This window comes from Hemiscyllium ocellatum, chromosome 13 (assembly GCF_020745735.1).
Source record: "Hemiscyllium ocellatum isolate sHemOce1 chromosome 13, sHemOce1.pat.X.cur, whole genome shotgun sequence".
Lineage (NCBI taxonomy): Eukaryota > Metazoa > Chordata > Chondrichthyes > Orectolobiformes > Hemiscylliidae > Hemiscyllium > Hemiscyllium ocellatum.
The window spans coordinates 75,541,429-75,561,986 of NC_083413.1; the positions used below are offsets into that span (position 1 = coordinate 75,541,429).

General features: G+C 42.0%; 1 protein-coding gene across 1 annotated transcript in view; it reads left to right on the top strand.

Annotated features, from left to right (window-relative positions):
* The first annotated feature begins 207 nt into the window (after nucleotides 1-207).
* The window catches only part of zgc:103559 (Allantoinase, mitochondrial), a 29,064-nt gene continuing 8,713 nt past the window's right edge, over nucleotides 208-20,558 (top strand). Inside the window, exons 1-6 of the mRNA XM_060833949.1 lie at nucleotides 208-357; nucleotides 10,762-10,913; nucleotides 14,943-15,057; nucleotides 15,985-16,131; nucleotides 17,668-17,718; nucleotides 18,434-18,534. Of these exons, the coding sequence (XP_060689932.1) occupies nucleotides 208-357; nucleotides 10,762-10,913; nucleotides 14,943-15,057; nucleotides 15,985-16,131; nucleotides 17,668-17,718; nucleotides 18,434-18,534 (716 nt within the window). The remainder of the gene's footprint in view (nucleotides 358-10,761; nucleotides 10,914-14,942; nucleotides 15,058-15,984; nucleotides 16,132-17,667; nucleotides 17,719-18,433; nucleotides 18,535-20,558) is intronic.

The window sequence follows — 20,558 nt, forward strand, 5'->3', positions numbered from 1 at the left end:
ACTCATATGTCAGATACAGAAATGGATTTCTAAAGCCTTTTGTTCCCGATGCCCATGGACCTTTGTAACGTTGTTAAAGAATTTTTTTTTGTCTGCTGTCAATCATTCGTGTATATTTCATTAATAATTGATTTGGTGATTGGGACACATGGTTGACTGATCACACGCAAAAACATTTCGAACAGTTTGGATTAATTTTTGTTCGAAATGGAAGTGGGCGCTGAGCTGTCCGTGGTGCGGAGCAGAAAGGTGGTATTGGATTCAGGGATCTGCCCAGCTCACATCTTCATAGAAGGGGGTAAGATTGTGAACATTGTGCCTGAGGGAGTCATAGCACCACAGACAACAAATCAACAGGTAAGCCTTGCTGATATTGTGCACTTTAGATATTAACAAAACAGGAATAGGACACTGTACCGTAAGAACATAAGGACTAGGAGCAGGAGTAGGCCAAGCGGCCCTTCGAGCCTACCCTGCCAATCAATAAGATCTTGGCTGATCTTTTCAAGGACTCAGCTCCACTTACGCACCCTCTAACCGTAACCCTTAATTCCTTTACTGTTCAAAAATAATCTCTCGTAGCTTTAAAAACATTTACTCTGGGTGAAGAAGTTCCTTCTCAATTCAGTCCTAAATCTGCTCCCCTTAATTTTGAGGCTATTGCCTCTCAGCTAGTTTCACCTGCCAGGGAAACCTCTTCTTTACATCTATCATATCTATTCCCTTCATAATTTTATAAGACTCCCCCCTCATTCTTCTAAATTCCGATGAATATAATCCCAATCTACTCAGTCTCTCCTCATAAGCCAACCCCCTCAACTCCGGAATCAACCTAGTGAACCCCCTCTAGTGCCAGTACACCCTTTCTCAACTAAGGAGACCAAAACTACGTGCAGTACTCCAGGTGTGGCCTCACCAGCACCCAATACAGCTGCAACATAACCTCAATCCCTTTTTTTTAAGCTCAATCCCTTAAGCAATGAAGGACAAAATTCCACTTGCCTTCCTAATTATGTGTTGTACCTGCAAACCAACCTTCTGTGATTCATGCACAAGGACACCCAGGTCCCTCTGCGTAGCAGCATGCTGCAACTTTTACCATTCAATTAATAGTCCTTTTTACTATTGCTCCTACCAAAATAGTCAACTTCACAGTTATTAATCTTGTATTCCATCTGCCAGACAATTGCCTACTCACTTAAAATATCTATATTCCTCTGCAAAGTTTCACAGTCCTCTGCAGACTTTGCTCTGCCACTCATCTTAGTCACGATGTGGAGGTGCCAATGATTGGATTGGGGTGGACAATGTTAAAAATCACACAACACCAGGTTATAGTCCAATTGATACATTTCGAAGTATTAGCTTCCACAGCATTGCTCCTTCATCAGGTAGCTGTGGAGCAGGATCATAGGACACATAATTTATAGCAATTCTGTGTCTTATGATCTAGCTCCACAGAGACCTGATGAAGGAGCAGCACTCCGAAAGCTAGTACTTCCAAATAAAGCTTTTGGACTATAACCTGGTGTTGTGTGATTTTTAATACATCTTAGTGCCATCTGCAAACTTTGACTCACTACACATTGTCTCTAACTCCAAATCATCTATATAATTTATGAATAATTGTGGTCCCAATACTGATCCCTGAGGCATATCACTAGTTACTGATTGCCAACCAGAATAGCACTCATTTATCCTCACTCTTTGCTTCCTGTTAACTAATCCTCTATCTATGCTAATACTTTACCCATAATGCCATGCATCTTTATCTTATGGAGCAGCCTCTTGTGCAGCATCTTATCGAGGGCCTTTTGGAAATCTAGATACACCACATCCACTGGGTCCCCATTGTCCACCTTGATATAATGTCTCCATAAAATTCCAAAAGACTGGTTAAGCAGGACCTGCCCTTCATGAACCTGTGCTGCATCAGCCCAATGACAATTTCTATCTAGATGACTTGCTATTTCTTCCTTGATAATAGACTCAAGCATCTTCCCCACTGCAAAGGTTAAGCTAACCAGTCTATAATTCCCTTTTTAAACAGTGGTGTCACAATTGTTGTTTTCCAATCTGCTGGAACTGCCCCAGAGAATTTTGTAAAATTAACCAAAGTGCATTTGTTATTTCACGTGCCATCTCTTTTAGTACCCTGGGTGCAATCCATCAGGGTCAGGAGACTTGTCTATCCTTAGCTCCATTAGCTTGCCCAACACTACCTCTTTTGTGATAATGATTGTTCCCAGGTCCTCACCTACCTTCATCTCTTTGTCAATTTCTGGCATGTTATTAGTGTCCTCCACTGTGAAGACCAATGCAAAATTCCTATTCAATGCCTCGGCCATTTCCTCATATCCCATGACTAAATCCCCTTTCTCATCCTTTAAAGAACCAACATTTACTTTAACCACTCTTATTCATTTTATATATTTATAGGAACTTTTGCTATCTGTCTTTATATTTTGTGCTAGTTTTTCTCATGTTCTATCTTACTTTTCTTTATAGTTCTTTTCGTGGCTTTCTGTTGACCTTTAGAGCTTTCCCAATCTTTTAGTTTCCCATTGATCTTGGCCACTTTGTAGGCCTTCTTTTTCATGTTGATAGCCTCCCTTACTTCCTTAGACACCCATGGCAGATTACCCCTTTTCTTCCCGCCCTTCCTTTTCACTGGAATATACTTTTGCTGAGCATTTTGAAAAATCACTTTGAAAGTCCTCCACTGCTTGTCAACATGAAGTCTTTGTTTCCAGTCCACTTTAGCCAAGACCTCCCTCATCCTATTGTAGTCTCCTTTGTTTAAGCACAGGACCCTGGGATTGGATGTTATCTTCACACTCTCCATCTGCATTCTAAATTCAACCATACCGTGATCACTCCTACCAAGAGGATCCCTGACCATCGGCAGCTTGGAAATCTTCACATTTCCACCCAGTATTCTCCACGCTCACAACTGCGTGATGCCTCTTGATCAGGCACTGGCTTTTTGTTCGGACTCCCACTTGGTTCACAAATGTCTTGCAGGCCATTAGCAAGGCTCTTTGTTCATGTAGCACCAGTTTAAATATGGGCTGCCTTCAAGGTGAGTGGGTTCTGTGAAAGAAGAGAAACCCCTGACCACCCGGCCTTGAACGGTTGAGTGGGAAGCCTGGGTCATATTAAGGAGAGATTAACAGGCATTTTCAGGCTGCTGGGTTTTAGCAAGTGGGAGGCTACAAGGACCAGTGCTGTGCCTTGCCTATTCGGAATCTACGATAGAACTTAAGGATAGCAAGGTCACCTGAGACCGCCGGTGCAGCTGCCTTACATTACTCAGCATTACAAACCATGGCCTAGGGTAACACTAGTACATTTTCATTGGTGAGTTTGGAAACAGCCAGAACCTGAGGGACAATGGTGTGTGTTTTCTTGAAATACATATGAGGAAAATTACCTCATGTGTTATTTTCTCCAGTCACGGGGCTCATTTAAGTTGAAAATGGGAGCTTCTGAGCAACTGAAGAAGAAAGTACAAGACCAAAGTAAGTCAAACAAATAGCAGAAGATCTGTTCTTGGACAGATCATTACTGCAGTTAATCACTTTGATGAAGGGACTAAGGAATGTAACAGAGTTTTTATGACACAGAAGGAAAACATACTGCCCATTGGATCTGTGTTGGCTCTCTGTAGGCCAATCCAATCAATGCCAATCTCTATCCATGTAAACCTCATTTGTTTTTTATCTTCCAACTTGTAAGCAACATCCCAGGTCATTGGCACTTGCCGCAAATGGATTAATGAGCAAATGTGATTGAGCTGATATAAATGGACTTCTACAAGACTTTGATACCACATAATAAATTTGGTAGCAAATTTGGAGCTCGTGGAATAAAAGGGGCATTAGTAGTCAGATAATTAGCTGGGTGACAGGAAATGGAGACCAGTGGTTTGAACTCGGAGGAAAGTATACCATGATGTTCCCCAAGAGTTTGCTTTTCTTGATTTCTATCTTAATGATCTAAACTTGGGTGGATCCTGCACAATAGCAAAACGTGCAGTTGGCACAAAACCTGGAAGGATTGCAAATTGTGAAGAGGAAACTGATAAACTCTTAAAACTGGATGGGAGTGGCTGGTGGCACACAGACGTGTGAATTGATACATTTTGGTAAGGAGAGGTAGGAGAGGCAATATAAAATAAAGGATACAGTTCCAAAGGGGAGGCAGGTGCAGAGTGACCTGGAGCTTTATGAGGACAAACCAATGAAGGTAGCAAGTGGTTAATAAAGGTTAATAAAGGAAATGGTTAATAAAGCATAAAGGGTTCCAGGGTTACCAATAGTGGCATCCATGACTAAAGGAAGGCAGTTATGGCCGAATGGTATTATGCCAATGACATTATTATACTATTGCTAGACAATTAATCCAGAGACTTCGATAACATCTGGGAACCCAGATTCAAATCTCTTTATGGCAGACGGTGGCAAGTTGAACTCAATAAACATCTGGAACTAAGAGCGTGATCACGACCATGAAACCATTGTTGATTGTCGGAAAAATCCCATCTGGCTCACTGAGGCACTGCCATTCTTACCTGGTTTGGCCTACATGTGATTCGAGACCCATAGCAATGTAGGTGGCTCTTGACTACATTCTGGGTACTAAATACTGGCCTCACCAGTGACACCTTCATCCCATGAATTAATTTTGAAAAAGGTTATGGAGAACCTTCATAATGCTCTGGTTCAGACTCACCTAGGGTAATGCGTCCAGTTCTGATCTCCATGCTTTAGGGAGAATATGAAGATGTGGAAGAGGGTGAAGAAGAGATTAATGTGAACGATTCCAGGGCAAGGCACTTCAGTAACATGGATATAGTCGAGAAGCTGAGGTTATTTTCCTAAGAGAAGAGCAGGTTAGGAGATGTTCCAGATCAGAGGGGGATCTGGATAGATATGGAGAAAATGCTGCTGATGGCAAAAGGCTGAAGATCCAGAGGACACAGATATAAGGCGATTGGCAAAAGAACCAAAGCTGACATGAGGAAAACACAGCCTGGAGTTGGGGTCTGGAATGCATCTCCTGGGGCCATGATGACAGAAAATACAATTGTAGCTTTCAAAAGGGTTTCAGTTAATTATCTGAAGAAAAAACGTTGCATAGCTAGTGAGTAAAGAGAAAACTATTGGAACCAACTGTGTTGTTCTTGCAATGAACCAGCATAAGTATGACAGCTTGAATGGCTTCATTCTGTGTAACAACTATTTTATGGTACTTTTATATTCAGGTTGTCCTGTGTTGTAGTTTTACTAGGTTGACACCTCACCTCTCAGCATGCCTGGTACTACTATTGGTGTGCCCTGTGCTCTTTATTGATCCATTGGCTTGATGGTAATGATAGAATGGGTGATATACCAGGCCAAGAGGTTGCAGACTGTTGTTGAATGTAATCCTGCTGCTGCGCATGGCCGACAATGTCTCTTCCATGTCCAGCTTCAAGATGCTAGATCGGTTCAAAATATCAACTAGGAGAAAGTGTGGACTGCAGATGCTGGAAATCAGAGTCAAAGAGTGTGGTGCTGGAAAAGCACAGCCCGTCAGGCAGCATCCAAGCAGCAGGAGAGGTGACGTTTCAGGCATAAATCCTTCATGAGGAATGAGGCTTGTGGGCCCAGGGTGAAGAGAGATAAATGAGAGGAGGATGGGGCTGGGGCCAGGGGGAAGTTGGCTGGGAAAGTGATAGGTAGATGAAGCCTTAGCCCACAAGCCTCATTCCTGATGAAGACCTTATGCCTGAAATGTCGATTCTCCTGTTCCTCAGATGTTGCCTGACCTGTTGTGCTTTTTTCGCACCACACTGTGCAAAATACCATTTAGCGTGGTGACAGTCCCTCACAACATGAGGAAGCTATACTTAGTAGGAAGACAGGTACAAACAATGACTGTTTGTGGTCACCATTATTAGTACTTTCATGGACAGACGCACTTGTGACAAGCAGATTGGTGAGGATGAGGTCAAGTATGTTTTTACCTCATATCAGCACCCTCACCACTTGCTACAGACACAGCCCAGCAACTGCTTTCTTTATGAATTAGGAAGCTTGATCAGCTGTTGTGCTACTGAGCTACTTTGGGTGGTGGACTCTGAAGTGTAACACGTAGAGCATATTTTGTGCCCTTGTCAGTCTTTGTCATTCTTCCAACTAGTATTCAACATGGAGGCTTACAGATTCATCAGCTGAGGGGTGGTGAGGAAGAAGATGATAATCAACAAGAGGTTTTCTTGTCCATGCTTGGCCTGATGCCATGAGACATCACAGTGAGAAGTCCCAGGATAACTTACTCTTGACATAAAAGTACCACCATGTCACCATGCCTGCCACCACCAGTCTCTGAGGTATGGTGTAATCTGTAAGGTATGGCACTGTGAATACAAATATGTCAGACTTGAAAAGTCTGCGTGGCAGCTCTCCCATTTTTTGGCACAGGCTCCCAGTTGCGAGTAAGGTAGGCTTTGCAATAAGGTAGGGTTGAAAATGGTGGTTTGCCACAGTCATTTCTGATGCTTGGGTCAATGCTAGTGAGTCCCTTTGGACTCATTCCTTTTCATAGCAGTATGATACAACCGAGTGGCTCACAACCCCAAATGGTTATTTATGACAATGATCATAATTTGACCACCATTCAATTCAACATTTATTAATTGAATTCAAATTTCACCACCTTTCATTAGCTTGGGTCTCTGGATTCCTAGTCCAGTAACATTGCCAATGGTTGGTGATTTGTTTCTATATTTTGTTATAAATGTCTTGCCTGCTGTGATCACAGTAATTCACCCGTGGTAAGTACCTTGGAATGTCCTGATACTGCCAAAGGCGTTATACAAACACAAATTTGTTCTTCTTCATTTGAACTAACCTACCAGTCTGAAAGATAATTAGCCTGTGGAAACTAATTTCCATAATTAGTGGTTTCCACTAGCAAATCTCTTTTATTAAGCCCTGGTTAGCTGCTTGTAGATGCTTACAGAGTCTTCATTAACAACACAGTCCAAAGCTGAAGCCTCCGTTCCTAGAATTACAAAAGCAGCATATGCATGGCCCAAGATCACCTCCAAGTCACATTCTGTCCTCACTTGTTGAAAAGTGTGGCGCTGGAAAAGCACAGCAGATCAGGCAGGAACTGAGGAGCAGGAGAGTCGATGTTTCAGGCATAAGCCCCTCACGTGGCCATACGTTACTGGTCCTTCATCATAACTGGGTCAAAATCATGAAACAAGGGCAAGTATATACCAAGGTAAAAACAATGACTGCAGATGCTGGAAACCAGATTCTGGATTAGTGGTGCTGGAAGAGCACAGCAGTTCAGGCAGCATCCAAAGTGCAGCGAAATCGACGTTTCGGGCAAAAGCCCTCCTGATGAAGGGCTTTTGCCCGAAACGTCGATTTCGCTGCACTTTGGATGCTGCCTGAACTGCTGTGCTCTTCCAGCACCACTGATCCAGAACCAAGTATGTACCAAACAGAGTGCAGCAGTTCAAGGAAAAGCCTCATCACCACTTTCTCAAAAAATTCCAATTAATTCCAAGCAAGCAATTATTGTGCAGAGGAACAGCCTCCATTGAAAGCCTTCAGTCAATCCTCTTTCGTTTGAAGAGAAAAGACGTGGTGCTCTGATGTGATGATTCACCTGGATGTTACTTAGAGCCTCACGGTAAGTGCTCAGCAAATCTTTTCTCTTCTGCCTTAATGAAGGCAGTGCATTTCTGGAACATGCTGTTTTCTTCTGAAGGATTCCCTCTTGTTGTGTGCAATTATCATAATGACAGATGAGAACCCAATGTACTATGGACAACTTTCAGTTTTAATGACAAAACATGTTGTTTTAAAGGGGGATTGCTGCAGACAAAAAAGGACAGTGGATGTAAATTCAATGCTGTCTGGCAAATGCCTGAATAAGACCCATGGGATGGGTCTGGAAAGCCTCAAGGAAACTTCAAACAGACAAAAATACTTAACAGGAAAAGGTAACAAGGGGGAATGGCTATCTTCTGCCTTTCAATAAAAGTCCACTTCTTTGCAGACTTTTTTTGTATTTTGTCCTTCCAAGAATATACAACAAAAGGCATTAAAAACCAGCTGCAACACTGCTGTATGCGAGCTATTGAGAGGGGTGCTGCAGGAAGAAGGTGTGTCAGTGAACTAAGACATTCAAGTGTACCAGCCTGGATTCACACACGAGTGTGCTGAGAAGGTCACAGACAAAGAACCACCCACTAAATACCACGGTGTTGCAAGTAAAAGGATTCTCTCACTCTGAGCGTGACCAGAGAGCCACCATTAAAAGGTAACAGGACAAAAGGATTTCAACTGGCATGCAAAAGGCAAGAATTCCAAATCAACTGCTTAACTAGCAACTTTCTACTGTCTGCTCTTCACGAATGATCCCAAGAAACTGATCGATAAATCTTTTAACTTTAATCTCCTTTAGCATTGAATTCTTATTTGTAGTCTGTGTGTATGCATATATTGTTGTTTATCCACTTCCGCCTGGTTGATTTTAACTTTACTGCGAATCCTCTTCCAAGGATGCCTACCTTGAAAAAGTTCTCCTCCTCTCTCTACAAGGATCTCAGTGAGACTCTCTCTCACTGCACCCCCCAAAGTCATCTCCTCTGCTCTGAAACTCTTCAGCCTCATTTCTGATGAAGGGCTTTTCGCCCGAAACATTGATTCTCCTGGTCATTGGATGCTGCCTGACCTGCTGTGCTTTTCCAGCACCATTCTAATCTTGACTCTGTTACTTTTCATGTTTAGTCGTTAATGAACACATTCGCTTGTTAACTCAAGAAAACCTTGTTAAATTGGCTCTTTTTAAAGCATAAATTCACTTTGTCTGAGTGAAGGGCATCCATAAGGAAAAAGATCATTTTCAAATTAACCTTGTTGTGACAAACTGAGGTGACGGGTAAATGAGGAAGAGAAGCTCATTCTCTTATGAGCTTTTAACAATTTGGGGTATCCAGTTAAATCACAAAGGGCATCTCACTTGGGATCTACTTGTATCAAAACGTTTTAACATTATTTTATTTAGCATTGGGGCATATGCGCCAGAAGCAGGCAGTGGGACTAGTTTAGTTTGGAATTATTTTCGGCATGGACCGGTTGGACTGAAGGGTCTGTTTCTGCGTTGTATGACTCCATGACTCTATGTGCGGATTCCTTCAATCATCTGACCATTTTCTGTCACTCTTGAACAAACTTGGCTTTATCCTAACCTTTTTAAAACATACACAGAATCTAGTTTAACATGTTACCATCCACAGAGTGTTAAGGATCTGAAGTTACCCACAATGCACTGGGTACAGAAGGAAGCGTTGTCACCCCCACTGACAGCAAACATGGCTGGTGATACATTTGGCTTTATGCAGAACCAAAATACAGGAAGTGAAGATCTTTAATACCAAGAAAAGCAGTGGGTCAACTTGACATTACCCGATGTGGCACCTACCTAAGTTTATATAACCAGGGCTACAAAGATTAACATGGCAAAGCTGTGCAACCTGTGGAGGCATTAATTGGACAAATATTTCAGGGATTGATGCAACATTGCTCATCTATTATGTTAATTGCAGTCGCTAATCCCTCCATTTCAAAACTGAGTGGTGCTTTGACGAAGTTAATGTTGATGCAACATGTATTAAGATGTTACTGAGCCATCGTCTACTCACATCAGCAGTGGCAACTTCAAAGCCACTGAATATTTTTGCCAGTTTTATTTAATTCTTTGCCAAGGATGGTAAGAGCTCTCTGTCTGACACAGACTGCCCAGGCAAGTGCAGCACAGGTTCTAGAGCACAGCTTCTTCTACAGGGAGGAGAAAATGAGGATTGTAGATGCTGGAGATCAGAGTCAAGAGTGTGGGGCTGGAAAAGCACAGCAGGTCAAGCAATATCTGAGGAGCAGAAGAATCAACTTTTAGGGCATAAGCCCTTCATCAGGAATCAAATGATGAAGGGTTTACGCCTGAAATGTCGGCTTCCCTGCTCCTCGGATGCTGTCTGACCTGCTGTGCTTTTCCAGCACCACATCCTCGACAGCTTCTTCTGTACTTTTCCATCAAACCTTTCTCACTCAAGTCCAGCTCAGATTAAAAACAGAGGAAAGCTACCTTTATACTGCTTTATCAAATACTCCCTCAATTGTCTATTGTTCAGTCATGGGTGTTAGTATTACTTTAAGTGACTTCCTAAATTTTCCCATAATTGATTTCAGTCCCTGGAAATTCAGTGGGTTGAAATTTTAACACACTAATCGCCTAATTGTCTGATTTAACCAACTAGCCACTACGTAAACAAGACCTCTTGAAGTGTACAGCACTGGCCCAATCCTATGCCTAGGTCACAACACATCTTGACAGAATGATTGGCCACTTCCCTCTGCTGATAGCCTGTGCGGTTAGTGTATTAGATTTCCAATTTCTTACCACAACACAGACTGGTACAGGACATATGTGGAAATGTTTAAGAATTGCTTGAGTTCACTTCAGTCACAGTCAATTTTGTTCACCCTGTTATTCTATGTTAGACTCAAGCCCAAGTGATAAGGAATTCAGCATAACACTGTCCTTCCACATTTAAGTGGCTGAAACCTTTTCCCACAGCTGAAGCCTATACAAACAATATTTGTACTGGTGACCCAGTGATGGATCTAATGATTGACTGTGTTCTTCCCAGGTAGTGTTTGCCTGTGTTAATCTCTGTTAATCATTAACTTGATGCAGATTCTGGATGTTGGAGACCTCGTGGTGATGCCTGGTGTGGTGGACAGTCACGTCCATGTTAATGAACCGGGACGCACCAATTGGGAAGGCTATTGGACAGCGACAAGAGCAGCAGCAGCAGGTGGAATAACAACTATTGCTGACATGCCACTGTAAGGAACCATGATGCAAATGTTTCATTCAGTATATCAGGAAGTCCTTTTGTGAGTTAGTGTGCCAACCTGATGTTTGAATTCCAAGAATGCATTAGTGTCACATTAGTACCTGAACCCCGATAGTCTTTTAGTGAATCAGCCTAGTATGTTAGTGTTATTGCTAGGTATCAGTACCTGAACCCTAAAGTATGTTAGCTTTGTTAGACTTGTGTCTGAACCCTGCTAGTAAGTTAATGTGTCAGACTGGTACGTTCACCCCTATAGTATGTCAGTCTGTTGGACTAGTTTCTGAACATCTATGGTGTGGTATTGCGTCAGACAAGTATTTGAACCTTTACATTGTGTAGTGTGTCAGCCTGTTAGCTGAACCCCTCCAGTGTGTTAATGGGTCAGACGGGAGTGTGAATCCCTTTGATGCATTAACATGGCAGGGTCGAGCCAAAACACCTGTATTGTGGTAGTGTATCAGACTGATGTTTAAAAATCCATAGTTTATTACAGCATCAGAATAATGCCAGAACCTTTATAGTTTGTCAGTCTGCTGTGTGAGCCACTATAATGTATTAGTATGTCAAACTGATGTGTCAAATCCAATGGTGTGTTGTGTGTAAGACTGGTACCTGAATATCTGTCCTGTTTAGTGTGTCAGAGAGATGCCTAAACACCTGTATGTCTTAGTGTGTCAACTGTTGCCTAAACCTCTGTAGTGCGCCACGTTGATCTATCAACCCCAACAGTACCGTGTTGTCTGAATCCATATCATGTGTTAATGTGTCAAACTAAAGTGTGAACATCAACAGTGCATTTGTGTGTTAACCTGGTGTGTGGACCCATATAGTGTGTTTGTGTGTAGGAATGGTACCTATATCTCTGTCATTCAGATGGGCTAGAGTGTGAACACCTATGATGTGTACTGTGTCAGACAAGTGTGTGAACTTCTATGATGTGTTAATGTATCAGCTCACTAGTGTTAGTATTTCCAACTGGTGCCTGAACTCCAACTGTGTGTGAGCATGTTAGACAAGTACACATATCCCGATAGTGTGTCAGGATGCCAGACAAGTATGTGAACCCCTTTTGTGTGTCAGTGTGTCGGCCTGTTTTCCGAATCCCTGTAATGTTTTAGACTGGTGTCTAAACCCCTCATCTGCCAGTGTGTCAGATTTCTCTTTGAATTGCTGCAATGTCAGAATGGTTAAGTTATTGGACCAGTGATCTAGGGATATGTGTTCAGATCTCAACAGCACAGTTGGCATTTTTCAGTTGACTTCACTTTATAATTCCAGAATAGAAAGCTGGTGCCTGGGATCGTGACCTCAAAACTATCTGAATGTTATAAAAGGACAACTTATTGAATGAAATTTACTATCCTTCTTGAGACTGGCTCACTGATGACTCCAAATCCACAGCCATCTGGTTGATTCTTAACAGCTTTTTGAAATGCCCTGGCAGAACACTTAGTTGCAAGTCCACAGTAAAGCTGCTATGATAAAGCCAAACAGCATCAACATTGGGTATCAGAAATGACAAAGACAAAGACAACCCATTTACTTGAACCCTGCAAACCCTTGCTAAACTTCTGTAGACTTGTGCCAAAACTGGAAGGCCTGTCCTACGGGCTTGTCTAGAAAACAAAAACTGACACAGTCATAATCATGGAATCAGACCATCCAATGTCTCAGACATCACCATCCACTGGGCATGTCCTATCCACCAGCAGGACAGACCCAACAGAGGTGTTAGCACCGTGGTGTATGATTGAGAGGGAATTGCTCTGGGAGTGCTCAATTTTGATTCCAGACCTCATGAAGTCTCACGTTATCAGATCACAGAAGGACAGGAAAGCCTCCTTCTACTTACTACCTAATGCCCTCAAACTGCTGATGAATCAGTACTCCTCACTGCTGAAAACCCGATGGAAGTAGCATTGAGTTGGAAGTGGCAACAGCACAAAATGTAGTCTGAAGGTGAGGCTTCAATGACCATCACAAAATATGGCCCGACAGCCCCAAATCTGACCCGAGTCAGACAGGCTCTGAATAACATATCAGGCAGGCTATGCCTACAGTTGAGAAGAAGTTAGCAGAAAAACTGACAAAGGGTCAGTTAGACATGAAACGCCAGCTCTTTTCTCTCCCTACAGATGCTGCTGGACCTGCTGAGATTTTCCAGCATTTTCTCTTTTGGTTTCAGATTCCAGCATTTGCAGTAATTTGCTTTTATTTAGGAAAATCCCTACTTGTCCTCATCAATCTACGTGTTACAAATACATGATATTCCCATGATATTATTCATAGGAGTAACCATCACAAAATCCTAGTGGAGACACAATTCTGTCCTATTTTGAGGATACCCTTCATCCTATTGTGTGACACTACCACAGTGCTGAACAGAATAGATTCAGAACAGATCTAGCAACTCAAAATTAGCCATCCATGAAGAATTGTGGGCCATCAGCAGCTGCAAATTGTATTCAATTACAATCTGTCACCTCATAGGTCAGTACACCTTTAGTTTATAATTACTGTACCATTAGGCCAGAATACTAACAATGAACAATTGAAGAGCTAAACCAGCCAATCTGGGTAACGCTGACCTACAGGACTACTCACATGTTAAGCTGTAAATTAGCATACTATAGACATTGCTAAGAAGTCTATTGCCAACAGATCACTTCAAACTATACAGCCCTGCCACAGCCAGTGTCCTGAATGAAGAAAAGTGCTTGAAGGTATCGACAACAGTGTTATCAAGTAATATTTATACAGCAAAAACCTGTTCATTGATGCTCAGTTTGGGTTCCTCAATGGCCAGACGTCATTGCAGCCTTCGTCCAGTTTAGAAAGAAAGAATTCCAGATGACTGCCTTTGACATCAAGGCAGCTTTTGAGCAAATGTGGCATCAAGGTGTCCCAGCAACATTGAAGTCAATGTGCATCAGGGGAAAACTCTGGCTGGAGTTATTTCTAACACAAAAAAAGATGGACTGTGGTTATTTGGAGGTTTATCTCCACTCCAGGAGCTCCTTAGGGTAGCATGTTAGGCTCAACCATCTTCAGCTGCTTTATCAATGACCTTCCCTCCATCATGAAGTCAAATGTGGACATGTTTGCTGATGATTCCTCGATGTTCTGATCCATTTCCATTTCCATTTCCTCAGATTCCTTGGGTTCAAGTGCAGAAAGACCTGAATAAACTTCAGACCTTAACTGACAAGTGACAATTAATACTTTAATCATACTAATGCCTGATAATGTCACAACTTCCAACAACAGGGAGTCTAACCATATCCCATTGAGACTAAAATCTCCAGTGAGGGGTTACCATTGACCAAACATTTAATGGGACCAACACAAAAATATTGGGGCTACACGAGCAGATCAAGTGCTGGTAATTAAGTGTCAAGTAACTGGTCTAACTCACCAAAGAATTCCACCATCTACAAGGCACAAGTCAGGAATGTGCTGAAAATCTTTCTACTTGGCTGGATAACAAAGAGAAGTTCCAACCACAGATAAGAATCTCAACTCCATTCAGGTCAAAACAGCCTGCCTGACTGCATGCTAACCACCACCTTTAATGTTTACTCCCTTCAATACTGGTGCACATTGGCAACAGTATCATACATAAGATGTACTGCAGCAACTTGCCAAACTTCTTTCAACAGTAAGTATGTGATGATCTCTGACATTCAAAAGCACAAGGACCATTGGAACACAACGATTGAAAGTTCCTCTTCTTGACTTGGAAATACATCATTATTCCTCCAGGGTCACTGTCCCACTCCCTCCAGAACAGTACTGTGGATGAACTTTCACCATATAGAGCTTTAAGAAAGCAATTCAACATTAATTTCTCAAGTCCAATAGATGCTGGTTTTAACAGTGATACATGTCCTCTGAATGAATAAAAAAAACCCATACTGTGCCAGTGCATAGATTTATGTCCAAACTCTAATAACATGTTATTGTGATAGATTTGTGTTCAAGTTAAACAAACTGAATCTCTGTTTAATTTCGTGTGCAGGAACAGCATCCCACCAACAACTACATTAGAAAACTTCCAAACAAAACTGCATGCGGCTAAAGACAAGTGTTTTGTTGATACTGTGTTTTGGGGAGGCATTGTCCCAGGCAACCAGGTGACCCTTTTAAAAAGTATTAAACCTTCACTATGAACAGATTAATCTGACTGCATGGGTTTCGGTTGTCTTCATATCATAATTCATGCATTTTAATTTGTCACCAAATAGCAGCATTGAGTAACTGAGCATGTCAAGAGCCACTGAAGTGATGAGGGAAAATGAACTTGTAAGTGTGAAATTTGGGGACAGAACTCCTTATTCCAAACTTCCAGCTATTTGAAGGTGGGAAAGTGAATTTCTGCTCCCACTTCCTCGATTTGCACCTGTGTTGATTGAGATTCTCAGCAAGCAATGGGATTAAGGGGGACTGGATAGGAGGGCTGGCTGGTTTAGAAGCCACAATTATAAGACTCTAGGCCTATGTACCTTGCAGGAATTTCCAGTGTCTCTCGTTCAATATTTGATTGATGCCTTGATTCTGATTTAAATTGGAGCACCCACTATCGTGGTGAAACATCAATGCCATTGCCCAATTGAGCTTCTTCTGCCCTTTAAGTAATCAGAGTCTGGGGCAAGAAGAAACCCTGCAAAAACAGACATCGGGCTAAAAGTAAGAGGTAAACCATTTGGGACTGAGATGCGGAAGAATTTCTTCACTCAGAGAGTTGTGAACCCGTGCAATTCAGAAAGCTGTTGGGGCCAGTTCATTAGATATATTCAAGAGGGAGTTGGATCTGGCCTTTACAACTAAAGGGATTAAGGGGTACAGAGAGAAAGTGGGAATGGGATACTGAAGTTGTATGATCAGCCATGATCGTCTTGAATGGTGGTGCAGGCTCGAAGGGCCAAATGGCCTACCCCTGCACCTTTTTTCTATGTTTTTCTGTGACTCAAAAGTAAAGTTTAAACTGAAGGCTGTGCCTGTCACCAGTCAGATAACTGGATAACACATTACATACATTAACCCCTCTCCTTTATTCCTAGTCTGCACTGCGCCCCATGATTAAGGCGGGGGTCCCAGGCTTCAAGTGTTTCCTCATTCACAGTGGAGTGGACGAATTCCCTCCTGTTACTGAAGCAGATCTGCAGCCAGCCCTGGCTCAACTGAAGGGCACAGGCCGGGTGTTACTGGTAAGTATACAACTTCTCTATCTCTCTCCTTCTATCAGTGCTGCTGCCTCACAGCGCCAGAGACCCGGGTTCATTTCCAGCCTCAGGCGGCTGACTGTGTGGAGTTTGCACGTTTTCTCCGTGTCTGTGTGGGTTTCCTCCGGGTGCTCCGGTTTCCTCCGACAGTCCAAAGATGTGCAGGTCAGGTGAATTGGCCATGCTAAATTGCCTGTAATGTTAGGTGAAGGGGTAAATGTATGGGTATGGATGGGTTGTGCTTCGGCGGGTCGGTGTGGACTTGTTGGGCCGAAGGGCCTGTTTCCACACTGTAAGTAATCTAAAAAAAAATTAAATATACACACTACAGCCATCCTGTGACTCTAAACAATAAAAGTCAACAGTCAAGTGTTCTGCTTGTGATAAAACTGTGGAGTGGGCTGACTGGCAAGTTATTCTAACAATACGTATGATATGGCAGAGCCAGTGTTGGACTGGGGTGGACAAAGTTAAAAGTAATATTGAAAAGTTAAAAACCACACAACACCAGGTTATAATCTAACAGGTTTAACTGGAAGTTCTGGTTTTCACAGCACTGCTCCTTCATCAGTCCTACATGAAGGCAACCTATGGGCATACAGATCCAGTATTAAGCTTTGTCACTGTGAAACCCTTAGATAGGCAGCACTGGAGCAATGAGCCAGGAATTCTAACCCTTGTGTGAATTCAAGGGCCCTGAACGTCAGGCTGCATTCTCAGCTCTCAACATTTGACTAAGGATTTGTTGAATAGAATCCTATTTGCCGTTTATGACTCCACCAGCTTGTCATTTCTGTTAATTCACTTTATTCACAGGCACTGGGGACACAAATGAAAAACCTGGCCAGCCACTGTATTCTGAATCACACTGCTGTAAAACTGAGTGAAGGAAAAGCTCCCAGCTTCTCCTCTCTGTGCACTCTATATTGGGTAATGATCTGAGCTAGGTTCAGCCAGAAGCTTGCAGGCTGCACCGTTAGAAATTTAAACCTATAATCCATGTATGAACTTCTATGTTCATTCTGTCTATCGATTCCAGTGCTTAACTTGGTAAAAGCTCTTCTCTCAAACATTACCAAGAATTACTTAGTCATCCTTTTCAGTTCTACATTTGGAGCCATATAATGAATAAACCTCACTGGTAGATTTGTCTGTGAACCAGGATGATGTGGTTCAAACACAGACTTTTCCAATTGATAGTAAAACCAAATGTGCCCCATTCTTTATTTTCTGATTACAGCATATAACTATCACTTTATTCAATGCAATGAGGTATGCCTCCTCAACTGAAACCTTATTTTAAATCTCATTATTGGTTAATCTCACTATATTATAACAGACTCCATCAGCGTTTTACATGTCTGGGGAGTGTTTGATGGGCTAGTGTATAAGATATTTTCAGGATCTAGCCTATTTTTATCTGACCCTACCTACCATTAGGGGTAATAAACTGGAAAGTCATCCAAGTAGTGGCATTGCATAAGCACGAAATAGTTAACTGAATATGCATTGTTTTGACAGTTTCATGCAGAGAGAGAGTTGAAACATGTGACCCCTCCATTAAACAGTAAGTACAAGAAATGAAAGCACAATGAGAAAGAGGTGAGCAAAAATCAGGCTACCAGTCATATATCCTGAAAATGTTTTTGACCAATTGTTGGACTGTTTAGAACTTGTTTTATTTTAAGAGAGATATCAAATGTAATTACTTGCAAGAATAATAATGTATAAATGGGCTTAGAGCTGGCAACCAGCACTATTAGATGCCCATTCCCATTTCCAGATGCACCATTCAGAAGGTGGATGAGGCCCTGGCTGTATTCTCAAGTGTTCTAGCCTAATGGATTCTTCCTGGTGACCTGGCCAAAATGTATCCCTCCAGCAGCATGGGCTGCAATAATCATCAACATGACCACCGATCAACATAAACTAACGTGAACTGTGCACATCATATGGACCATGCATAGTATACAGCAACCTGGGCCAGGTTGAATATACACAATGTGAGCTATGTAGAAATGCACCAAAATGGATCATGCACAATATATACAAGAACCATGTACAAGACACTCCAATCTGAGCAATGTCGAATGTACATCAACGTGTGTTAGGATAACATTTATTGCCCAGTCCTAACCACCTTTGAGAAAGTGGTGAACTGCCAGTGGTCAACTGAGCAGACTACAATCCTGTATACTAGATTATCCCTGTCTCTGATTCACTATTTACTAGTCTCACTGTTCTCCATTTCCTTTTGTATATGCCACACGTGACTCTATCCCTTGGTTCCTCAGACCCCCGTGATTACACAACATTCCTGATGACCCGACCCGATGAGATGGAGGTGGAAGCCATTCGAATAGTCATTCAACTTTGCCTCCAGTATCAGTAAGGAATTTATTTAACGTCAAAGAAAGTCCTATCACTGCACTGAAAAATAATCCTCTGAAATACTGAAAGGTTTAGAGGGATATGGTCCAGGAGCAGGCAGGTAGGACTAGTTTAGTATGGGATTATATTTGGCATGGACTGGTTGATCTGAAGGGTCTGTTTCTGTGCTGGGGTGACTCTATGTCCGGAATCTACTGGGAGAGAGGTGTTGCCTGTATCAATAATTTTTCCGATGGTTGCAAAAATGTTTCAAAGCACATGACTAAATAGAACAACTGGAGAGGGAAAAGTGAGTGCAGAACAACCTCGATTATCTGAACGAGTTGGGTGGAAGGTATTTTGTTTGGGTAACTGATTGTTCAGATAACTGATCTGATCGTAAACAAAGGAAGCCATACTGAATATAATTACGGAGAAAAGCATATTTACAGAGTTTTTATTTAATTCATAGAGTCATAGAGATGTACAGCATGGAAACAGACCCTACGGTCTAACCCATCCATGCTGACCAGATATCCCAACCCAATCTAGTCCCATCTGCCAGCATCCAGCTCATATCCCTCCAAACCCTTCCTATTCATATACCCATCTAAATTCCTTTTAAGCGTTGCAATTGTACCAGCCTCCACCACTTCCTCTGATAGCTCATTCCATACACATACCACCCTCTGCGTGAAAAAGATGCCCTTTAGGTCCCTTGTATATCTTTCCCCTCTCACCCTAAACCTATGCCCTCTAGTTCTGGACTCCCCCGCCTCAGGGAAAAGACTTTGTCTATTTATCTTATCCATACCTCTCATAATTTTGTAAACCTCTATAAGGTCACCCCTCAGCCTCCGACGCTCCAGGGAAAACAGCCCCAGCCTGTTCAGCCTCTCCCCAAAGCTCAAATCCTTCAACCCTGGCAACATCCTTGTAAGTCTTTTCTGAACCCTTTCAAGTTTCACAACATCTTTCCAATAGAAAGGAGACCAGAATTGTGTACAAATACTGGATGTTGCTTGATATTTCACAAATCAAATCACTCTTTGTCTAAATAAAATTCACTGAGGTGAAAAGTCGCAGTCAATAGCTTCGTTAAGGGGGACCGGAGGAGGTATCGATACTGTCAGTGTCCGTACTTTCCCACTGTTCTTCCGTGACTATACTGTTCAGTACAGGTAATCTGAATTCACTTTTAATCATTGTAAACAAAAGTCAGTAACACCTCTTCGATGTCATGTTTTCACGGGACCTTGAGATCAGATAATCCAAAATTTAGATAATTGATCTTCAAATAAAGATTGTTCTGTATTTATGTAACTGAAAAGTAAGGAAAGGAAATTGGAGTGAAATAAAGAGGGGGCAGCTGTGTACTTATCAAATTAACATTCTATTGAATTATATACGTTCATATTGAGCAGAGATACTACTGTTTTGCTTTCACCTTCATTTATTCATATACTAGGCCTGGACAATGTAGTGCCTCTAAAGAGCATTAGTGAACCATTTGAGTTTTTACGAAAAATCAATGTTCACAGTCACCATTTCCAGATTTTTTTTAAAAATTAATTGAATTTAAATTCCACTAGTTGCCACAATGAGCTTTGAACCAAGTTCTCACAGCATTCACTTGGGTCATTGCATTATTTGCCCAGTAACATTACCACTCTCTCTATCCTACATAGGATACTACCCACCAAATGAAATAAACAAATTAAAGTTTTCTTCTTCCCATTTTTTATTCAGAACACAACTGATTGAACCAAATACATATCCTAACCAAAAACACCCCAAAGGATGCTGCAAATCAGGAACAAAAACAGAAGTTGCTTGGAAAACTCAGTGAGTCAGGCAGCATCTAGGTAGAGAAAACAGAGTTAACGTTTTTGGTCCATTCTTAAGGAGGATCTTTCAACCCTCTGTTTTCACTCCAGCAATTGGTGGCACAATGGCTCAGTGGTTAGCACTGCTGCCTCACAGCACCAGGGACCTGGGTTCAATTCCAGCCTTGGGCAACTGTCTGTGTGGAGTCTGCACAC